At 36.3% G+C, this 19,438-nt stretch overlaps 1 protein-coding gene across 3 annotated transcripts in view; it reads left to right on the top strand.

The window, feature by feature from the left end:
• Positions 1-19,438, top strand: part of ZMAT4 (zinc finger matrin-type 4) — a 732,744-nt gene that overhangs the window by 195,287 nt on the left and 518,019 nt on the right. For all 3 annotated transcript variants that reach the window (XM_078149597.1, XM_078149596.1, XM_020969655.2), the window contains one exon: positions 8,886-8,975. In XM_078149597.1, the coding sequence (XP_078005723.1) occupies positions 8,886-8,975 (90 nt within the window). The remainder of the gene's footprint in view (positions 1-8,885; positions 8,976-19,438) is intronic.

Here is a 19,438-nt window from a genome sequence, read left to right as displayed (position 1 = left end):
CCTGACAGTGAGCAGCCTGGCCCAAACAGAATGAAGAGGGAATGTAAAGGAATATCAATTGCTGTATCTAAACCCCTGAAATCCTCTTTTGAGCCTCATCTGACAGTTTCTTCCCATATACTACATGGTGAATATCCCAAAGATAAAGCTGATTTGATGTCTGAGCACCATTACTGTTCTGCAACATTGCCTCCAAATCCCGTATAGTATTTGCCTGTAGCCCAATCAATGGGTAAAGAGACAGCCAAAGCACTAGATTTGTACTCAGCAAAGGTATGGGTTCAAATCCTATCAATAACCTTTGTAGCTATATGAAGATGAGCAGGTGACTCAACTTCCCTGGACCTCAGCTTCCATGTGTAAAACAACAATAATACTATCAGTAGCCCCTATTTCAAAAGGTTGTTTTGAGCATAAAATGAGAAAATGTATCATCACCCTCATCTCTAGTGCACAATGCCCACTGTGTTCCTCCACCTATATATACCTTTTACAAACATCCTATAATGTATAAGCATCATTAAGTTCACTACAAATAGCAATATCCATTCCTAGAGTGTTTGCATATAAGGTCATAACTAGGACAGGATGATTAGGGCTTTGATTCTGGGTCCCAAATTTAGAGGGAGCTAACAGTCACTTGCAGTCCTCAGCAGCATAGAAATAACAGGGCTTAGAACCTAGTGGGTAAGAATAATTACCTAAAGTAATCAAAAGCTATTAAATAAATGGCAGACTGGGGTGGTCTTAGATGCCCCCCCCAAGCTGTGGTTTCTAAGTAGTATCTTTCAGAGTATCTATCCATCCTATTCTCCCTTTGCACCATCCCTTACCACCTTAGCAGGATGATACCCTGGACATGTTTGTTCCTGGTTGCCCTGGAATAACACTGTGGCACTTACTCTAAGCACAAAATTACTACTTATAGTTCTTTGTATGTATTTTATTTTCCATGGATAGAGTTAATTAAAATATGGATTCCCAGAAAGGTACTAGGGTACATTGGAAGGAGCGCTGGACTTAGAGTCAGAAGGTCTGGATTCAAATCCTTGCTCTGCCACTTGCTAATTAATGTGATTATGAGTAAGTCATTGACCTTTCACTAGCTTGTTTCCTCCTTTATAAACTGTGGATAATCATATGTGAATTACCTATATTGCAGGACAGTTATGAAGGGGGCTCTTGGTAAAGTATAAAGCTCTGTAGAAATTGGATTTCATGATGGCACTAAAAGTCACCAAAACCAGTCATTTAAAAATGTGCAACCACAACCCTTTGAATCCTTTGTTGGGTAGTCACAGGTTGGAAGAACACACATGGGTAGCCTACAATGGTCACCAGAAAGCAGAGCGATAAAGGTATAGTGTAAAACAGGGATGCCTTAAGTCTTCTGATCCAAACTGGATATCATGTCATGGCCCTTTATATCACGTATCTGCTCGCCACTGTGCTTTCACAGTGAACAGAGTTGTAATGGTATGGAAGTAACATAATGTGGTCTCTTTGGCAGACAAAGGTCTTGTCTTTGTGTTTCTCTCTTCTTACCAAATTATGTTCCTTGGCAAAAGGTGCTCTCAATCAAAGGCAAAGACTGCCAAGTGACTTATTCACTGTTTGACAAAACTAACAACTCATTAACTGAAAAGCACAGGGAAAGAAATGATCAAAACTGCTGTGAATCCATTAGTGACTAAAGATGTCGGGAGTTGAAGCATGTGTGTAATTTAATGCTAGGGTTTTTGTTTATTGAATTAGTCCTTCCACCTCTCCCACCGCTCCCCCTCCTGCCAAATTATGTATGTATTTATTTTTATGTGAGAATGAATGACTATGATGGAGCCAGACTTGTTCTGGAGCTTGTGTTCAGGTCTAGGAACCACATTTTGTAAACATTGATGAATGTCTAGAAAGGTGAGGGATGGTTACTTGGTTGAGGGACTGAGGATACTTAACATAGAGAAAAAAACTTAGGACAGGAGGAGAATTATAACTGTCTCTTCAGGTATGTTAGGATTATACTTTGGAAGAGAGATTGGATTTCTTTTGCTTGGCCTCTGAGGGCAAAACTAGGGGAAATGGGCTCATGTGTCAAAGAGGCAAATTATGGTTAAAATATTTCAATCGATATTCATTAATGACATTGTTTCAGCACAGTGGATAGAGCACAGGTTCTGGAGTCAGGAAGGCCTAAATTCAAACCCACCTCAGACACATAGTATCCATGTAACCCTGGGCAAGTCATTTACCCTCTGTATGCCCCAGTTTCCTCATCTGTAAAATGGGGATAATAAAAGCACCTACCTCTCATGGTTGTTATGAGGGTCAAATGGCATAATAATTGCTTATTTATTTGTTTGTTTATTTATTCTGAGTTTTCAACATTCATTTTTATAAGATTTTGAGTTTCAAATTTCCCCCTCCCTATCCTTCTGCCTCCCAAGATGACATGCAATCTGATATAGGCTATACATGTACAATCATATTAAACATATTTCCACATTAGCCATGTTGTAAACGAAGAATGAGAACAAAAGGGAAAAACCACAAGAAAGAAAAAAACTAACAAAAAAGAAAAAATAGGATGCTTTTATCTGCCTTCAGACTCCATAGTTCTTCTTGATCTGGATAACATTTTCCAACATGAACAATGATATAATAATTGAAAAGCACTTAGCATGTAGTAAGCGTTGCATTGTTGTTAGCTATTATAATTATAATTCTTTCAAAGAGGTCAATTTGATATAATGAAAAGATTCCTATAAAGGAAGGCCATCCAAAGTGCATACTAAATGCTACAAAACTGTAAAAAGATAGCATTGACCATAGTCCCTGTCTCTGAGACCCAGAGGTCTTTGCCACTATTCAAATAGTTGCTTTTTAAGTCTGAATTTTCTTATTAATAATAACAGTAATAATAGTAGTCTACAATTATGTTGTAAAATTTGCAAGAAAACCCTGTGAAGTAAATACTTTGTTATCCCCGTTTTACAAAGAAGGGAATGGAATGTCAGAGAGTAGAAATGTCTATCTTGTCCATGGTGATGTGCTAAATAAGTGTCAGTTGCAGGATGCAAAGCCAGGCCCCTCCTAACTCTGTTTAGCATTCTTCACATCTTTAGGTAGAAATGAACTTCACTGAGGCCAGTGGAGAATCTATGGGAAAGATTTCCTTCTCCAGGCATAACGTCTGAGTAATTATAGGGAGTAAATCATAAGATCAAAAGGGTTAGAATAGTAAGAGACCTTTAGAGATCATTTACTCCATCTTTTAGATTAGGAAATAAGGACTTAGGTACTCCCTTTGGTATTTGGAGATAAGAAGGTTCTTTCTCTTGTATCCAAGTTTTATGATTTCTTCCTATCAGAATGAAATTAGATGAAGGTGAGCACCCAACACTCCTGTGAGTAGGCACCCTGCCCATGGTTAAGCAACATGATCATCAATGTGGCATAACAGCCAAAGGAGCCAATGCAACTTTAAGCTTCATTAATAGAAACAAAGTGTTATCCATAATGACATAGGTCATAGTCCTGCTGTGCTCTACACTGGTTAGGCCACACATTCAGTATTATATTCATGCCTTTGCATCGTATTTTAGAAGAGACACTGACATGCTGGAGTTCATTCAGAGGAAGAGTGATCCAGATGATGAAAAGACTGGAGAACAAAGTGTACAAGGATATGGGGAAGGAAATGGATAATGTTTAGCCTGAGGAAGAGAGGATTTAGAGTGGATGTTATCAAGTCTTCGAGTATGTCATGGACTAGAATGGGATTAGATTTTTTTTTTGTCTTGGTATCATAGGTTACAACTAAAGGCAGTTTTTGGAAGTTAGCCTTTGTATAAGGAAAAAAAAATTGAAAACAATTTGAAAACAATTAGAGCACTCTTTTTTAAAAAATATTTTTATTTAATTAAATATTTCCAAATTATATGTAATTTTTTTAAACAATTTAAAAATATGTAGTCCCCAAATCTTTTCCTCTCTCTTTTCTCTCCCCCATCCTTGAGAAGGCAAGCACTTTGATTTTGATTATGCATGTGAGGTCATGCAAAACATGTTGCCATATTAGCCATGTTGCAAAAATCAAATAAAATAATAAAAATAAAGAAAAATTTAAAAGTATGAGTCAATCTGCCTTCAGAGTTCATCAATTCCCTCTCTGGAGGTACATAACATTTTTTCATTATAGGTCCTTTGGAATAGTATGGGATTATTGTCTTGATCAGGGTATCTAAGTCTTTCACAGTTGATCATCTTTACAATGCTGCTGTTACTTTGTGCAATGTTCTCCTGGTTCTGCTCACTTCACTTTGCATGAGATCACAGAAGTCTTCCCAGGTTTTTCTGCTCACCATTTCTTATAGCACAATAGTTTTCCATCACAATCATATACCACAAGTTGCTGAGCCATTTCCCAATTGATGGGCATCCCCTCAATTTCCAGTTCTTTGCCACTGCAAAAAGAGCTGCTAAAATATTTTTGTACAAATAGGTCCTTTCTCCTTGTCTTTGACCTCTCTGGGAAGAAGACCTAGCAGTGATGTTGCTGGGTCAAAGGGTATGCACAGTTTTATAGCCTTTTGGACTTTGTTCCAAATTGCTCTCCAGAGTGGTTGAACTAGTTCACAACTTCACCAGCAGTGCATTAGTGTCCCAATTTTTCCACATCTCCTTTAACATTTGTCATTTTTCTTTTCCATCATATTAGCCATGTAATAGGTGTGAAGTGATATCTCAGATTTGTTTTAATTTTCATTTCTCTATTCAGTAGTAATTCAGAAATTTTTATGTGACTATTGATAGCTTTTAATTCTTCTGAAAATTATCTATTTACATCCTTTAATCATTTATCAATTGGGGAATAGGTCTTATTTGTATAAATTTGGCTCAGTTCCCTATATATTTGAGAAGGGAAACCTTTATCAGAGAAACTTGTTGCAACATTTTTTCCAGTTTCTTGTTTTCCTCTTAATTTTGGCTGCATTAGTTTTGTTTTTGCAAAAGCTTTTTAATTTCATGTAATCAAAATTATCCATCTTACTTCCCATGATCCTCTCTATCATTTGTTTGGCTGTAAACTCTTCCCTTATCCATAGAACTGACAAGTACATTTTTTATTCTCCTCTAATTTACTTATGCTATCACTCTTTATGTCTAAATCATTTATCCGTTTTGACCTCATCTTGGTATACAGTAGGAGATATTGATCTATACCTGGTTTCTGTCAAAATGATTTCTAATTTTCCTAGTGATTTTTGTCAAATGTTGAGTTCTTACCCCCAAACCTTTGATCTTTGGGTTTATCAAACACTAGATTACTGTGGCAATTTAGTACTATGTCTTGTGTAACTAATCTGTTCCACTGGTCCACTACTCTATTTCTTAGCCAGCACCAAGTTGCTTTGATGATTACCACTTCATAATATAGTTTAAAATTTTGAATGGATAGGCTACCTTCCTTAACATTTTTTTTATTGATTCCTTTGATATTCGTGATCGTTAGTTTTTCTACATGAATTTTATTACCATTTATTCTAGCTCTGTAAAATAATCTTTGGTAGTTTGATTGGTATGGAACTGAATAAGTAAATTAACTTGGGCAAAATTGTCATTTTTATTATATTGGCTTAGTCTATTCTTGAGCAATTAATATTTCTCCAATTGCTTAGATTTGTCTTTATTCATGGGAAAAGTGTTTCATAATTGTGTTGATATAATCCCTTGGTTTGTCTTGGCAGGTACACTCCCAAGCATTTTATACTATCTATAGTTATTTTTAATGGAATTTCTCTTTCTATCTCTTGTTGCTGGGTTTTGTTGGTAGTATATAGAAATGCTGATGATTTGTGTAGTTTTATTTTATATCCTTTAGCTTTGCTGAAGTTGTTATTTGTTTCAACTAGTTTTTTTAGTTGATTTGAACACTTTTTAGTGGAATGAACTCCATTAGTGGATAGCGAATTCCACATCACTAGAAGTATTCAACTGAAGACTAGGTGACTGCTTATCATAGCTGTCAAATCAGATAGTTTCAAAATGTTGATCAGTTTTGTGAATTTGTTTTCATTTTCTTCCTCCTTGAAAATACTAATTGTTTAAAAATTCTTTGTTATTAAGGATAGCTTTCTTGAAGAGGACAGGCAAAAAATCCAAGAGGTAATTTGAGTCACATAAACATATAAATAAAGGCCTGTTATTGTAATAATTGGGCTTGTTGAAGAGGAAATTCTCAGTCAACTATGAACTGTAATCACTGACTGTTGAAATCCTTTCCATATACACATATAGAGTCATGAGGAAAGCCTCAAAGATTTCCAGCATATAAGATTAAGAGAACCTGACTTTTTAAAATTGAGGGAGTATCCTTTCTTGAATCTCATTCTAGAGATATCCTTTCTAGGATCCTCTATTGCATAGCTCTTTTTTAAGGATTGTCACCAGTACAGTGTGGAAAGATCTCCAAACTCAGCCAAAATGGTTACCAATGAAATTTCCTTCTGAAAGTCTATAGTTTTCTTTAAGTTGAGCTAGAAGTACAGAAAATTGCTTAGGACTTGTGGCTCATTTTACATGGCGTTTTAGTGTAGGATAAAGAATGCTGTACTGGAAAGAGATCTGGATTGGAGTCTACTTCTGCACTAATTCTGTGATCTTGGGCAAATCTCTGAGACTCGTTGTTATCTGAAAAATGAGTGCTGAAGTAGATGACCTCTACGGTCTCTTCTAAGACTTAAATTCTTTGAATACCATGGAGGGGAAAATTCCTGCAGTCACAGAAGTCTTAGTTTGCCCAAATGAAACTCCATATGATATGTGGGCTGGTATAACCCATCCTTTCTAATCACCAGTCCTTTGGTTGGCTTGATCATAGAATCATAGATTAAGAGCTTGAAGGGACCCTGGAGGCCATCGAGCTCAAAACCCTCATTTTATAGACAAGTAAGCTTAGGCCCAAAGAAGTCATGTAGGTAGCACATGATAGTGACAGGAGTTAGTCCCTGTTCCTCTGCCTCCAAAGCCAGTAGGTTTTGTTTTGTTTCATTGGTCACACTGCTGGGATTATTTTCAAGCATGGATTAATTTACCTTTTTTCTTGGATGTAACCATATGAAAAAACGATCTTTCATGGTTTCTGCTTCTCAGATGAAAAAGGTGCAGATCCATGTGCCCTCTGGGACTGGACTATGCTTATGACTGGCTCTCAGGGGAAATGAGTATAGAGCTTTCTTAAGGTGAATTCTTTGGGAAGTTCCCTCCTAAATGATCAGAATTCTGGACTTTGAATCAGTATCATTCAGGTGTGAATTCTATCTCTGACACTAGTTATGTGACTATGCTCAAATCAAATAATTTCTCTGAGCCTCAGTTTGCTCACCTGCAAAAAGGAGATAATAGTTACTGTAGTTTTTGTGAAGCTCAAATGAGATAATGTGAGTATTGCCCTTTGCAAAATGGAAATTACTATATAAAAGCCAGATATTATTATTAGGTAGAGACAGGTTTTAGCTCAAGCAGTTTTATAGAGGGAGCAATAGATCTTGGATTACATACCTCTCAAGATGGACATAATTTGACTCTGCATCTTCTCCACCTACTTAAAGTTGCATTCCCCCATTGTCTCTCAATATCTTCGCACTGGGGACAAGTAAAAAATAATAGTATTACATTTGTATAGGGCTTCAATATTTATAAAGCATTTTCCTTCCAATAACTCTATGAACTAGGTAATATAAGTAGTGTTATTCTGTGATGATTCCAGATAAAATACTAAAGCTCAAAGGAACAGTGACTTGCCCAAGAACAAGGAACTCATGTTAGAACTGGATTTTGAACTCTGGTATCTTGATTCCAAGTCCAGTATTCTTTCTACCCGAAGGTCCTGGAGGGAAGGGCATCTTGTATAAGAAAGCAGCTCCTAGAAGACACCTCCCAAGTTGATGGCTGGGAAGCTCTAAGAAGAACCATAAATTTATGGTATTTAACCACCATTTGTTATCATTTTTTAATGCAGCAATTCGTCATACATTTCAAAGCAGATAACAAATTTCCTTCCCCTATTTCTAGCCATTTCTTCTCCAAAGGAAAAATATCTCAATTGTTTTCAACTTTCCATGTTGTTTCTGTTTTCTAACTCTGAAATTATATTATTTGTGTGTTTCTTTATAAGTCACTGAACCACTCATGGCTTCTTCTTGTAAAGCTGGAACAATACTCCCCATACTAACTACCTCATGGGCTTGTTATGAATGTAAAATATTAATAATAAAATCAATAAACTGCTATTAAGTACATTCTCTGTGCCAGATGTTGTGCTAAGTACCACTGCTAATAATAGCTGGCAGAGTTTATATAACACCTTAAAGTTTGCAAAGTACTCTACAAATATCATCTCATTTTATCCTGACAACAACTCTAGAAGGTATGTGCTAGTAATATCCCCCATTTTACAATGAAGAAAACTGAATTAGTGACAGCCCAGTCATCCGGCTAATACATATCTGAGTCTGGATTTGAACTTAGGTCTTCCTGACTCCAGGTCCAGTGCTCTATCCAATGTGCCACTCAAGTGAGAAAGAGTGTGTGTGTGTGTGGGGGGGGAAGTGCTTTCCAAGAAACAAAAAGGATGTGCAATGTCAAATTACAAAAAGACTTTAGAAGACATCTACTTGGACTCCATCATTTTTCAGATAAAGAAACTGAGACCAAAAAGGGATTCAGTGATTTTACCAAGGTCATAAGAGACAACAAGTAGCAGATCTGGGGCTTGCACTGAGATCTTCTGACTATAGTCTTTACAATTCACTGGTATTTTTGTTTTTATCTTGCCATGTTTATGGAACCCCTTTTCACCCACGTACACTTTCAATTTTCTTTCACAGAGTCGAAAACATGCAAGCAAAGTCCGACTTTATTACATGCTCCACCCTATAGATGGTGGGTGTCCAGCCAAGAAGCTGCGATCAGAAAATGTGAGTATACAATGCACCTAGAGGATTCCCATGCTGATTTGGCCTAATACTCTAAAAGTCATTTTACCACCATTGATGTTTTAAATCATCATCTTAATTGAAGGCCATGTTCAGATTAGTCAAAAAAGTAAGTAGGAATACTTTTAATTAAACAAAACATAATATTTCATACATGCCTGGTTCTTTTTTTGCCTACCAGAGCACATTATCACTATAATGCCAACATACATTCATGAAGTGTCTGCTGTATGTAGAAGCTTATTCTGGCTTCTAAGAGAGATGCAGAATTTAGCTGAAATATAATCCTGGAGCTTGTAGAACTCAGAAAATCACAAACATGAGCAGTGACTGGGACCTTGTGATGAACTGGCCTTGGGAGCAATGGAGAGAAAGAATATGTAGCTGTAAAGAGACTGTAAGTCTAGGTAAGGTCTGAGACACAGAAAGGGTTAAAATACAATCAGAATACAAAATGAGATAGGCAAGGGAAAGACCAAAGCCTACCAGAAGCAAAACTCACATTTCAAAATATATCTCTTTAAGGCTTTCTTACACCAGCCCTGTGAGGTAAGCAGAGCCAGCAATATTATCCCCATTTTACCAATGAGGAAATTGAAGCTATTAGGATATAAGCTCAGGTCTTCTGAGTCTATATCATTCTGCCTCTCAAAGAAACAACTTAATTTATAAAAATAGCAACAGCAACAATAATAATAACTAGCATTTACAGAGTTATTTTAAAGTTTGCAAAACACTTCACAAATATTATCTCATTTGAGTCTCACAGCACCCCTGGGAGATAGATTCTATTATTATCCTTGTTTTACAGGTGAGGAAATGGAGATTGAGAGAGGTAAATGACTTGCCCAGAATCATACAGCTAATAAGTGTCTAAAGCAGGGTTTAAATTTGAGTCTTCCTGTTTCCAATCCAGTGCTCTATCTGCTGCGCTACCTGCCAGACTCATCAATTTTTAGTTATACTAAAATTGATATTTACTAGAGAAGTGATATCTTAAAACCATTTGGGGAGTCCCTAACTGATCTTGGCTGAATCTGTTTCTGGCTTCTATAAACATACATAGTTTCAGGAAGCCAGAATGCAGGCCAAGACTTATGGTCTATAAGCACCAGTATCTTGAGTGTGAGGATTTTTCTTCCATTTTTTTGAAAAATGATGATGTTTTGACATGGCATAAGGGGATTCAAATATGGTGTTGATGTGTTGAAATACTGCTATGCTTTAAAATAAGAGTGATCTGCTCAGGTATAGCCATGTGAAAAATGGGCATTGTGCTTAGAAAGATATTTTTACAAAATATCTGATATCATGGAAAGCTCCCTGGATCTGAAGTTAGCCTGAATTCAAACTTGACTCTGAAACTTAACTTTGGACAAGTCACTTACCATTTCTGTTCCTCAGTCCCTTCCACTCTAAGATCAGCTGTGTCATGGCCTGTAGATATTACCAACTCTGGCCTGGGCCCTCTTATTTTTTCTTTCAATACTCCCTCAGTGACCTCAACAGTGCCCATGGGTATAACTGTCAATTCTTTGCAGATAACTCAGAGTTCTATTAATATATCTAGCCCCAGTTTCTCTCGAGCATCAATCCTGCAATTCCTTTTATATTAATTAATTATTTTCTAATGAAAATCAACCCTCTCTCGCTCCTATCTCTTCCCACCCACATTGAGATAGCCAGGAAAACAAAACCTCTGTCAAAAACATGTATGTATGGTCAAGCAAAACAAATTCTTATATTGGCCATGCCTATAAAATATCTCAACTCCATACTCTGAATCCATCCTTTTCTATCAGGAGATAGGCAGTATGTTTCATAATGAGTTCTCTGGAATTATGATGCATCATTGATTTTGATAAGTACTCCCAAATCTTTCATAATTTTTTGTCTTTACAATATTGTTATTATTGTACAAATTGTTCTCTTGGTTCTGCTCCCTTTGCTCTGTATCAGTTCATATAAATCTTCACAGGTTTCTCTGAAACTATTTCCGTCAAATGTTTACAACACAGTGGTTTCCTATCACATTTACAGCTGTAACTTGTCCACCCATTCCCTAGTTTGTAGGCACCCCATCAGTCAGTTTCTAATTATTTGTCACCACACAAAAAACTACTATAAATCCCTTTTTTTGGTGTGTATAGTTTATTTCCCTCTATCTTTGTTGTCTTTGGGGTATAAGCTTAAAAGCAGTAGTATCACTGGGTCAATAGCCTTTGGGGTGTACTTCCAAATTACTTTACAGGATGGCTCTACCAGTTCACAGTTCCACCAACTGTGTATTAATGTACCTGTTTTCATAACCCCGACAGCATTTGTCATTTTCCTTTTTTGTCAACTTTGCCAATCTGAAGGGCATGAGATGGTACTTCAGAATTGTTTTAATTCACATTTTGCTACTTTAATGATTTAGAACATCTTTTTTCATTTAGCTATTATTAGCTTGGAATCCTTCCTCTAAAAACTGCATCTTAATATCATTTAACCATTTATCAAATAGAGAAAGGATCTTATTGTCAAAATTTGAATAATTCTCTCCATATCTCAGAAATGAGACTATCAGAGAAACTTGATGCAAATATTCTTTTTCCCTTTTATCTGACTTTTTATAATTTTAGCTGAATTTCATGCAAAATCTTTTTAATTTTATATAATCAAAATTGTTCATTTTATCTACTGTGATCATCTTTATCTCTCATTTGGGCATGGACTTTCCCACTATCAGTAGATGCTATGTCTTCCTTGCTTTTCTAATCTGTTTATGATGTCACCCTTTGTGTCTAAGCCAAGTACCCACTTGGAAATTATCTTGGTATAGTGTATATGGCATATGATGTGAGATGTTGAATTATACCTACTTTCTGTCACTGTGCTTTCCAGTTTTCCTAACAGTGTTTGTTGAATAGTGAGTTCTTGCCCCCTTAATTGGAATCTTTGGGTTTATCAGTAGGTTGCTAGATTCATTTGCTACTCTCTGCTGAGTATCTGTATACTCTATTATTAAATGTTCTGTTTCTTATCAGTTGTTTATGTCTATGAATATGTAGATTCTCAAATATTTTATATTTTCCTTAGTAATTTTAGGTGGAACTTCTCTTTCTATCTTTCTTGCTGGATCTTGTTGATAACATACAGAAGTGCTGGTGATTCATGTAGGTTTATTTTATATCCTGCAATTTTGCTAAAGTTTTAAATTGTTTCAATGAGATAATTATTTTTAAAGTGCTTTGCAAAGCTTAAATCACTATATAAATGCTAGCTATTATTATAATTTCAATTAGATTTTCAGTTGACTCTCCAGAGTTCTCTAAACCATCATGTTGTCTAAAAAAGAGATAATTTTGTTTCTTTTTTTTTTTTTACTATGCTTCTTCCTTCAATTTCCTTCTTTTGTTTTATTGTTAAAGCTAACATTCCTAGTACTATATCAAATAGCGATGATAATGGTGGACATCTTGCTTCATGCCTGATGCTATGAGAAAAGCCTCTTGTTAATCTTCTATTACAGATAATGCTGACTCTTGGTTTTATATATATATATATATACACACACACACACACACACACACACACACACACACACACACACACACACACACACACACATATACATATATATACACTACTTAACAATTAAGGAAAGATCCTTTTATTCATATGCTTTCTAATTTTTTTTTTAACAAATGTGTGTTATCTTGTCAAAGCCTTTTTGAGTATCTATTGATATAATAATATAATTATGTTGTTTGTGCTATTAATGTCAATTATGTTTATAGTTTTCCAAATATTAAAATAATCCTGTATTACTGGTACAAATCCAATCTGTGGTCCTAGAGTATAATCTTTGTGATATATTGCTGTAGAGTCCTTGCTAATATTTTGATTAAAATGTTTTTTAATAAATATTCTTTAGGGATATTGGTCTATAGTTTCTGTATTTGACCCTCCATGGTTTAGGTATTAATACCATGTTTGTGCCATTGAAGGACTATCTTGAAACCTTTTATTTTCCTATTTTTTTCTAAACAGCTTATGTAATATTGGAATTCATTTTTTTAAATGTTTAATCTAATTTCTTGGAAATTGTTCTGGTGATAGGTTTGTTTTCTTTTCTTTCCCTTTGGGCATTCATTTATAGGTGGTCCAATTTCTTTTTCTGAAATCTAAATAGGTCTGGGACCTCTTTTTGCCCTGAACACTGGGATGCTTCATGTGGCACACTGCTGGCCAGTCCTCATCCCCACTGTCTGCAGGTCTCTCAGTTTCCCTAGGATGTCTGGGGTCAAAAATATGACTCACTGTGATTGTTTCCCCCTAGATTTCCCAATCAGGACTCAATCCAGTGCATTTTCCAGATCTTTGTGGAGTTGGGTTGGAGTTGTGTGGAGTCAGCTACATTTCCTGTTACTCTACTGTCCTGGCTTTGCCCTCCCCTATTGGACATTTCAAACTAGATAATGCATAGGTATTTCAAATTTTATGTGTGTAAAACAGAACTCATCATCTTTTTTTCTCTAACTCTCCCCTCTTCTAGACTTCCTTTTTTCTGTCTAAGGAACAACCATTCTTTATGTTGATTACACTCATAACCTACTGTCATCCTCAACTCTTCACTCTCCTTCACTCTAAATATCCAATTAGTTACCAGATGTATGCATGTCAACCCCTCCCTCTCTTGCATCTGACCTACTCTTTCTACTCACTCTGATACCCCCTTACTTCAGACCTTCATCAATGCTCACCTAGATTATTGTACAAGACTCCTCATTGATCTCACTGTCTCAAATGTATCCCCTTTGTAATCTGTCTTCCACAGAGTTGTCAATGGGTGCAGAACTGATTGCTCAATAAACCCCAGTGGCCCTATTTTACTTCTAGGATAAAACATAAACTACCCTGTTTAATATTCAAAAACATGGCCTCAATGTAACTTTCTACCCTCATGATGTATTACTTCCTCTTCGCTGTGTGATCCACCCAAAACTTCTTCTTTCCCTCACACATTATAGTCCATCTCCCATTTCCCACAGCTATTCCTTTGCCTTGGACACAAAGAATGATACAAAGAATGTACTTCCTCCTTGCCTTAATCTTATGGAATACCTCTCTTTCACCAAGATGCAGTTCAAAATACTGTTTTCTACATAAAACTTTCCCAATACCTTCCAATTACTAATGCCTTCTTTCCCAAACTATTTTATATTTAAATACTTTGTTTTTATTCTCTTTACGGTTATTCTGTATATACTTATATATTTGCTTGTTGTCCTCCCTATTAGAACATAAGATCCTGCAGAGTAGGAATTGTTCCCTTTTTGTCTTATCCCCAGTGCCTGGAACATAGCAGGCACTTAATAAATGCTTATTAATTAATGGGGTGAATACAATACTTGCGTTACCTGATCTGATAGAGTCATCATGAAGAATGCTTTACAATTCTCAAAGTTCCATAGAATTTTGAGTTACTTAGTAAATAGTTGTCATGTTTCTTCCTGGAGATCTCTGGATGGTGTGAACAGTACAATCTCCTTCAAGAGCCCCCTGCAATATTTCATCATTTTGAAAGTAAAAAATAATAGGGTTCATGGCCTTTCAGCAAGTGGCCTTTTGGAAATGGATTCTCTTATAGTAATTCACTTTTAAAATCATGGAAATTGCTCTTGGATTTGAAACCTAGGACTAGATGTGAAGCTTAAAAGCTTCTGAGGAAGGACAAAGATCACCAGGCTGGTAAGAGCATAGAAAGCCAGGTCATAGCAGGAATATTTCAAGAAATTTGGGTTGTTGAGAGAATGTAAACCTTTAGCTGTCTTTAAGTATTTGAAGGATTGTCTTATGAAAGAAGGATTAAAAATGTTCTTCTTAGTTACAAAGGGCAGGACTAGGATCAGTGGGTAGAAGTTGCAAAGAAGCACGTAAATGTGCTATAAGAAAAAAATATTCTAGCAATTAGAGTACCCCAAAGTGTGATGTGCTGCCTAAGTCTAGGGTCTTGGATTCTGTGAGTGCTCTTTGTCCCACTCAGGCTTTGCCAAAACAAACAAATAAACAAACAAAAAGCACAGCTCTAGGTTTTCATTGATGTCTTTTGTTTTTATTTCACCTAAGGCTTTCCCCCATATCAGTCTCACTCAATCCTTGCCTACAAGGAGCTTACATTCCAATGGTGGTAAGACTGCACACACACAAAAGAGCTGGGGTGTAGGAGGAATGACAGTATGAAGATACCCAGCAAGGAGTCACTTTTCAAAGTCAGACAAAGTTGGGAACAGAGTTAGGAAGAGGGGCAAGAGAAAATTTATCTCTTGTTTGGGAGCAAGCTTTTTGTTGTAGCAAAAGGAAAAGGGGATTGTAAAGGATGAGGTGGATAGGCAATGTCATAGAAACAATGAATGTGAATTTGGATAGACTTTGAGAGAGAGTGGAGGGTGGAAGGGCCTGGTGTGCTATGGTCCATGGGGTCGTGAAGAATCAGACACAACTGAGCAACTGAACAATGACAAATTATTTGTTATACTTTCACAAATTCAGCTTTAATTATTTTATGTTCTTTATTCTTTTGATTTACATTGTTTTTATCATTATGTATTTCGTTTTTTGGCAAAGTGTGCTTTACTTTATATCAATTCTTGTCATTCTTTCAATGCTTGTTATCACACTCATTGTTTCTTAAAGCATAGCAATATTCCATTGTCTTCATGCACTAACATTTGTTTTGCCTTTCCCCAATTGATTGGCATTGACTTTGATTTCAGTTCTTTGTTACCACCAAAAGTGCTGCTATAAGTATTTTGGTGTATATAGAGCCTTTCCTTTTGACAATGACCTTGGATATACACCAAGTAGTAGAGTCTCTCGCTCAAAGTGTAGAGTCATTTTATTTGTCATAACTCCACATTATTTTCCAGAATGGCGATGTGAATATACCAATTCATAGCTCCACAAACAATGTATTAGTGTGCTTATCTTTTCACCAACATTGACTATTTCTATCAGCAGTCATCCTTGCCAGTTTGCTGGATCTGTGGTAAAACTTCAGAATTCCTCATTAATAGTGACTTGGGACATTTTCAACTTTTTTTACTAGTTTGTAATGCTTTTTAGAACTTTGATCACTTCTCTAATGAGGAATAATTTTGGGATATAGATATAGCTCTGTCGCTATCTATTAGTTGTCTGTATATTTCAGATACTAAAATTTTATCAGAGGTATTTTATAGAAATATTTTCCTACATTATTTTCTAATGCGTCAGGGGAAAATGGACATCTGCACCATTCAGCAAAGAGGAATGGGAAACCCTGTTCTGGAAAATTCCTGAATCCTCATCCCTGTTTTCCTACTTACAATTGAAATCTAGAATAGTAGTTTAATCTGTTAGTATATTTGTTGGGGTGGGGGGAAAATAAAAATAAGACGCAATTTTTCTCCTAATTTATTTGTTTTATAAATATGGATCCCTTTCATAGATTTCCTTAATTCTATAAAATCAAGGCAATTTAAACAAATGAAAACTAAACTTTTATTAGTCTTTACCACCATTTATTATTTTAGTGTTTGAAAGAGTAATATCTTTTTCATTAGGCACCATCTCTAAAAAAACAGAGACAGGAGAAACCTTTGGGCAGCACTTGCTAACAAAAGCCTAATTAGTCTAATCTGGGGACAGTTCTCACTAGTGCCCATTACTCTTAGCAACTTGAGCACTCAGGTTATTTTATTTTATTCTTTATTTCTTTATTTAACCACTAACTATAGATGGATAAAGGCTTCGGGTTAGGAATTTCTGAACTCCTGGGTGCACAAGAATAGAGAATGTTTCCTTTGTCCCAGACCTTGAAATCCTCATTGATGAAATGAAGATGATTGGATTAGATGTTCACTAAGGCCCTCTCCTGGGCAGCTAGGTGGTTCAGTAGATAGAGCACCAGGCCTACACTCAAGAAGACTTTCTGAGTTCAAATCTGGCCTCAGACATTTATTAGCTGTGTAATCCTGGGTAAGTCACTTAGCCTTCTTTGCCTCAGTTTCCTCATCTATAAAATGAACTGGAGAAGGAGATAGCAAATAACTCTAGTATCTTTGCCAAGAAAACCCCAAATAGGGTCATGAAGAATTAGTCATGACTGAAATGACTGAACAACAAGGTCTTCTTCCAATCTAAATCCCCTGTCTATGTTCTCTGTCTACAGACCTGATTGTAGAATGAAGAAGATATAACATCTGGGCTTACTAATTTCTTATCAAGAATCTGTGACCTATAGCACCCAAGATATTCCATTGTCATTGATGGTGTGGCCTTTGACTTTTTTTAAAAAATTGTTTTTTAGGCAATTGAGGTTAAGTGACTTTCCCAGGGTCCCCCAGCTAGTAAGTGTTAAGTGTGCGGTCTGAGGCCAGATTAGAACTCAGGTCCTTCTGACTTCAGGGCTGGTACTTTATCCATTATGCCACCTAGCTGCCCCCTGGCCTTTGACTTTTGCTTCATTCATATCTGTGTCTTTGTCTCTGTCTTCTTCCTATTTTTCTCCTCCTTCTCTGTCTTTCATCTCCCACTCTTTGGGTTGCCATTTTCCACTTTTGGCTTTTGACTCCTTTTGCTATATTCCTTGCCATTTTCTGATTTTATCAGACTATCTTCTATGTTTTTCTTCCTATACTTTCCTCTCTGCAGTTCTAACTCATTTTCTTCTCTGGCCATAAGGGAAAACTAAAAGAGGTATAAATATTTTATATTCCATTGCCAGACAGGAATATTAGATCTGAAAGAGTTGATGATATAAACATAGAATCAGACATTTTCAGAGCTGGGGGTTATCTTAAAGGTCATCTAGTAGTAACTAGCCACCTTCCTCATTTTACACATAAATACAGGTGTATTTGTTTTACCATTCTCTAATCTTTTCTCTCTTTGTTTGGGTTCAATCATCCAACCTATAACAATGGTGGTAGGTTGATAAGGAAGTTAGGGGATCAGAGCAGTTAAATTGGTTGTCCAAGTTGGCACAGCCAATTAGTAGGTGTTAAAAGGTTCCTGGGAGATTCATTTTGTTTTTTAAGACATCCAAAGAAGCCTTGAAGTAAAGAGGAAGAATCCATTGCAGTTATTTAAGGAACCAAGGGAAAGGCCTCCTCTCTCCACTCTAGTATCTTTGCCAACAAAACCCCAAATGGGGCCTGTCAGTTCTTTGTTTTAACTCTGTAATACTTGTTATAAACTGCACTGAAATTTTGACTTGCAAAATCTCTCAGGTCACTTTAGTATCATCAAAACTAAATGCTTCACTCCTTAATTCCTTTTGTTCTCAGTTGCTTAAATCAGTTGGTAATGTTACCAACCAGCAAGATATAATAGCTTCGAGATGTCAGAAAAACCCATCACTCTGGAGTCTAAACCCATCAAGAAGTAAACAATCTCACTTTCAAGGTGTTCCTCTACTGATCTCTCTGTGTAATTAGTCAATACACTCATTTAATTTTCAACTATCACTGGACTCGGTATTTTATCATACTAATGGAGTAGGTTTAGGTCTCATCCTTAGGACATTATAATATATCTGAGGACAGCTAGGTGGTGCAATAGATAGAGCTCCAGGAGTCAGGAAGACCTGACTTCAAATCTGGCCTCAGAAACTTACTAGCTGTGTAACTCTGGGTAAGTCACCGAGTTTGCCTCAGTTCCCTCATCTGTAAAATGATCTGGAGAAGAAAATGGCAAACCCCAAATGGGGTCACAAAGAGTCAGACACACCTGAAACTACTGAACGACAACAACCATATCTCTGGGGAGAGAACACTGTAAAGGACACGAGACAGTTGATGCTGACTAAAAGTTCAGTAGGAGTCAAGAGAAAGGAGAATCCACTTTGAGCAAAGGTAGGCCAGAACAAGGATTATCCAACTGGAATTAGACCTTAGATATCTTTCCATCCAGTACTTCTCAATTTATAGATTAAGAAATTGACACCCAAAGAAGAGAAGGGTCTCATTTAATGCCACACAAGTAGAAAATGACAATTGAAATTCAAAAAAGTGTATTTCGAGTTCAAATCCAGTATTCTTCCCACTCCACCAGATTTTCTGAAATTGATAAGTTCTTGGAGGTTGGGTAGGATTTTGAAAGGGGGAGGAAGAAAGGGAGGAGATAATTTCAACTTGGAGAAGCAGCATGAGCAAAGTCTTGGATAAATTGAACATGGTATGGTACTGAGATAATTACTCTGGCCTGGATGAAGTAATGATCACATATTAAAGATTAATAGGAAGCAATAACCTTGGGCAAATAAGGTGTGACAAGGATGAGAATTTTGGATTTAGTGAGGTAGGCAATACAGAATCATTATAGATCATTGAAAAAGAGGGGAACATTCCAAAAGACTTGGAGGATTAACCCAGGGAGGAGATCTAATGATTGAAAAATAAGAAAGAAAGAAAAAGAGG

The sequence above is a fragment of the Phascolarctos cinereus genome, unplaced genomic scaffold (assembly GCF_003287225.1).
Source record: "Phascolarctos cinereus isolate Bilbo 61053 unplaced genomic scaffold, phaCin_HiC Scaffold_2;HRSCAF=192, whole genome shotgun sequence".
NCBI classification, from domain to species: domain Eukaryota; kingdom Metazoa; phylum Chordata; class Mammalia; order Diprotodontia; family Phascolarctidae; genus Phascolarctos; species Phascolarctos cinereus.
Note: the sequence above shows the minus strand (reverse complement) of the source record. Positions and strands in the feature narration are given on the sequence as shown.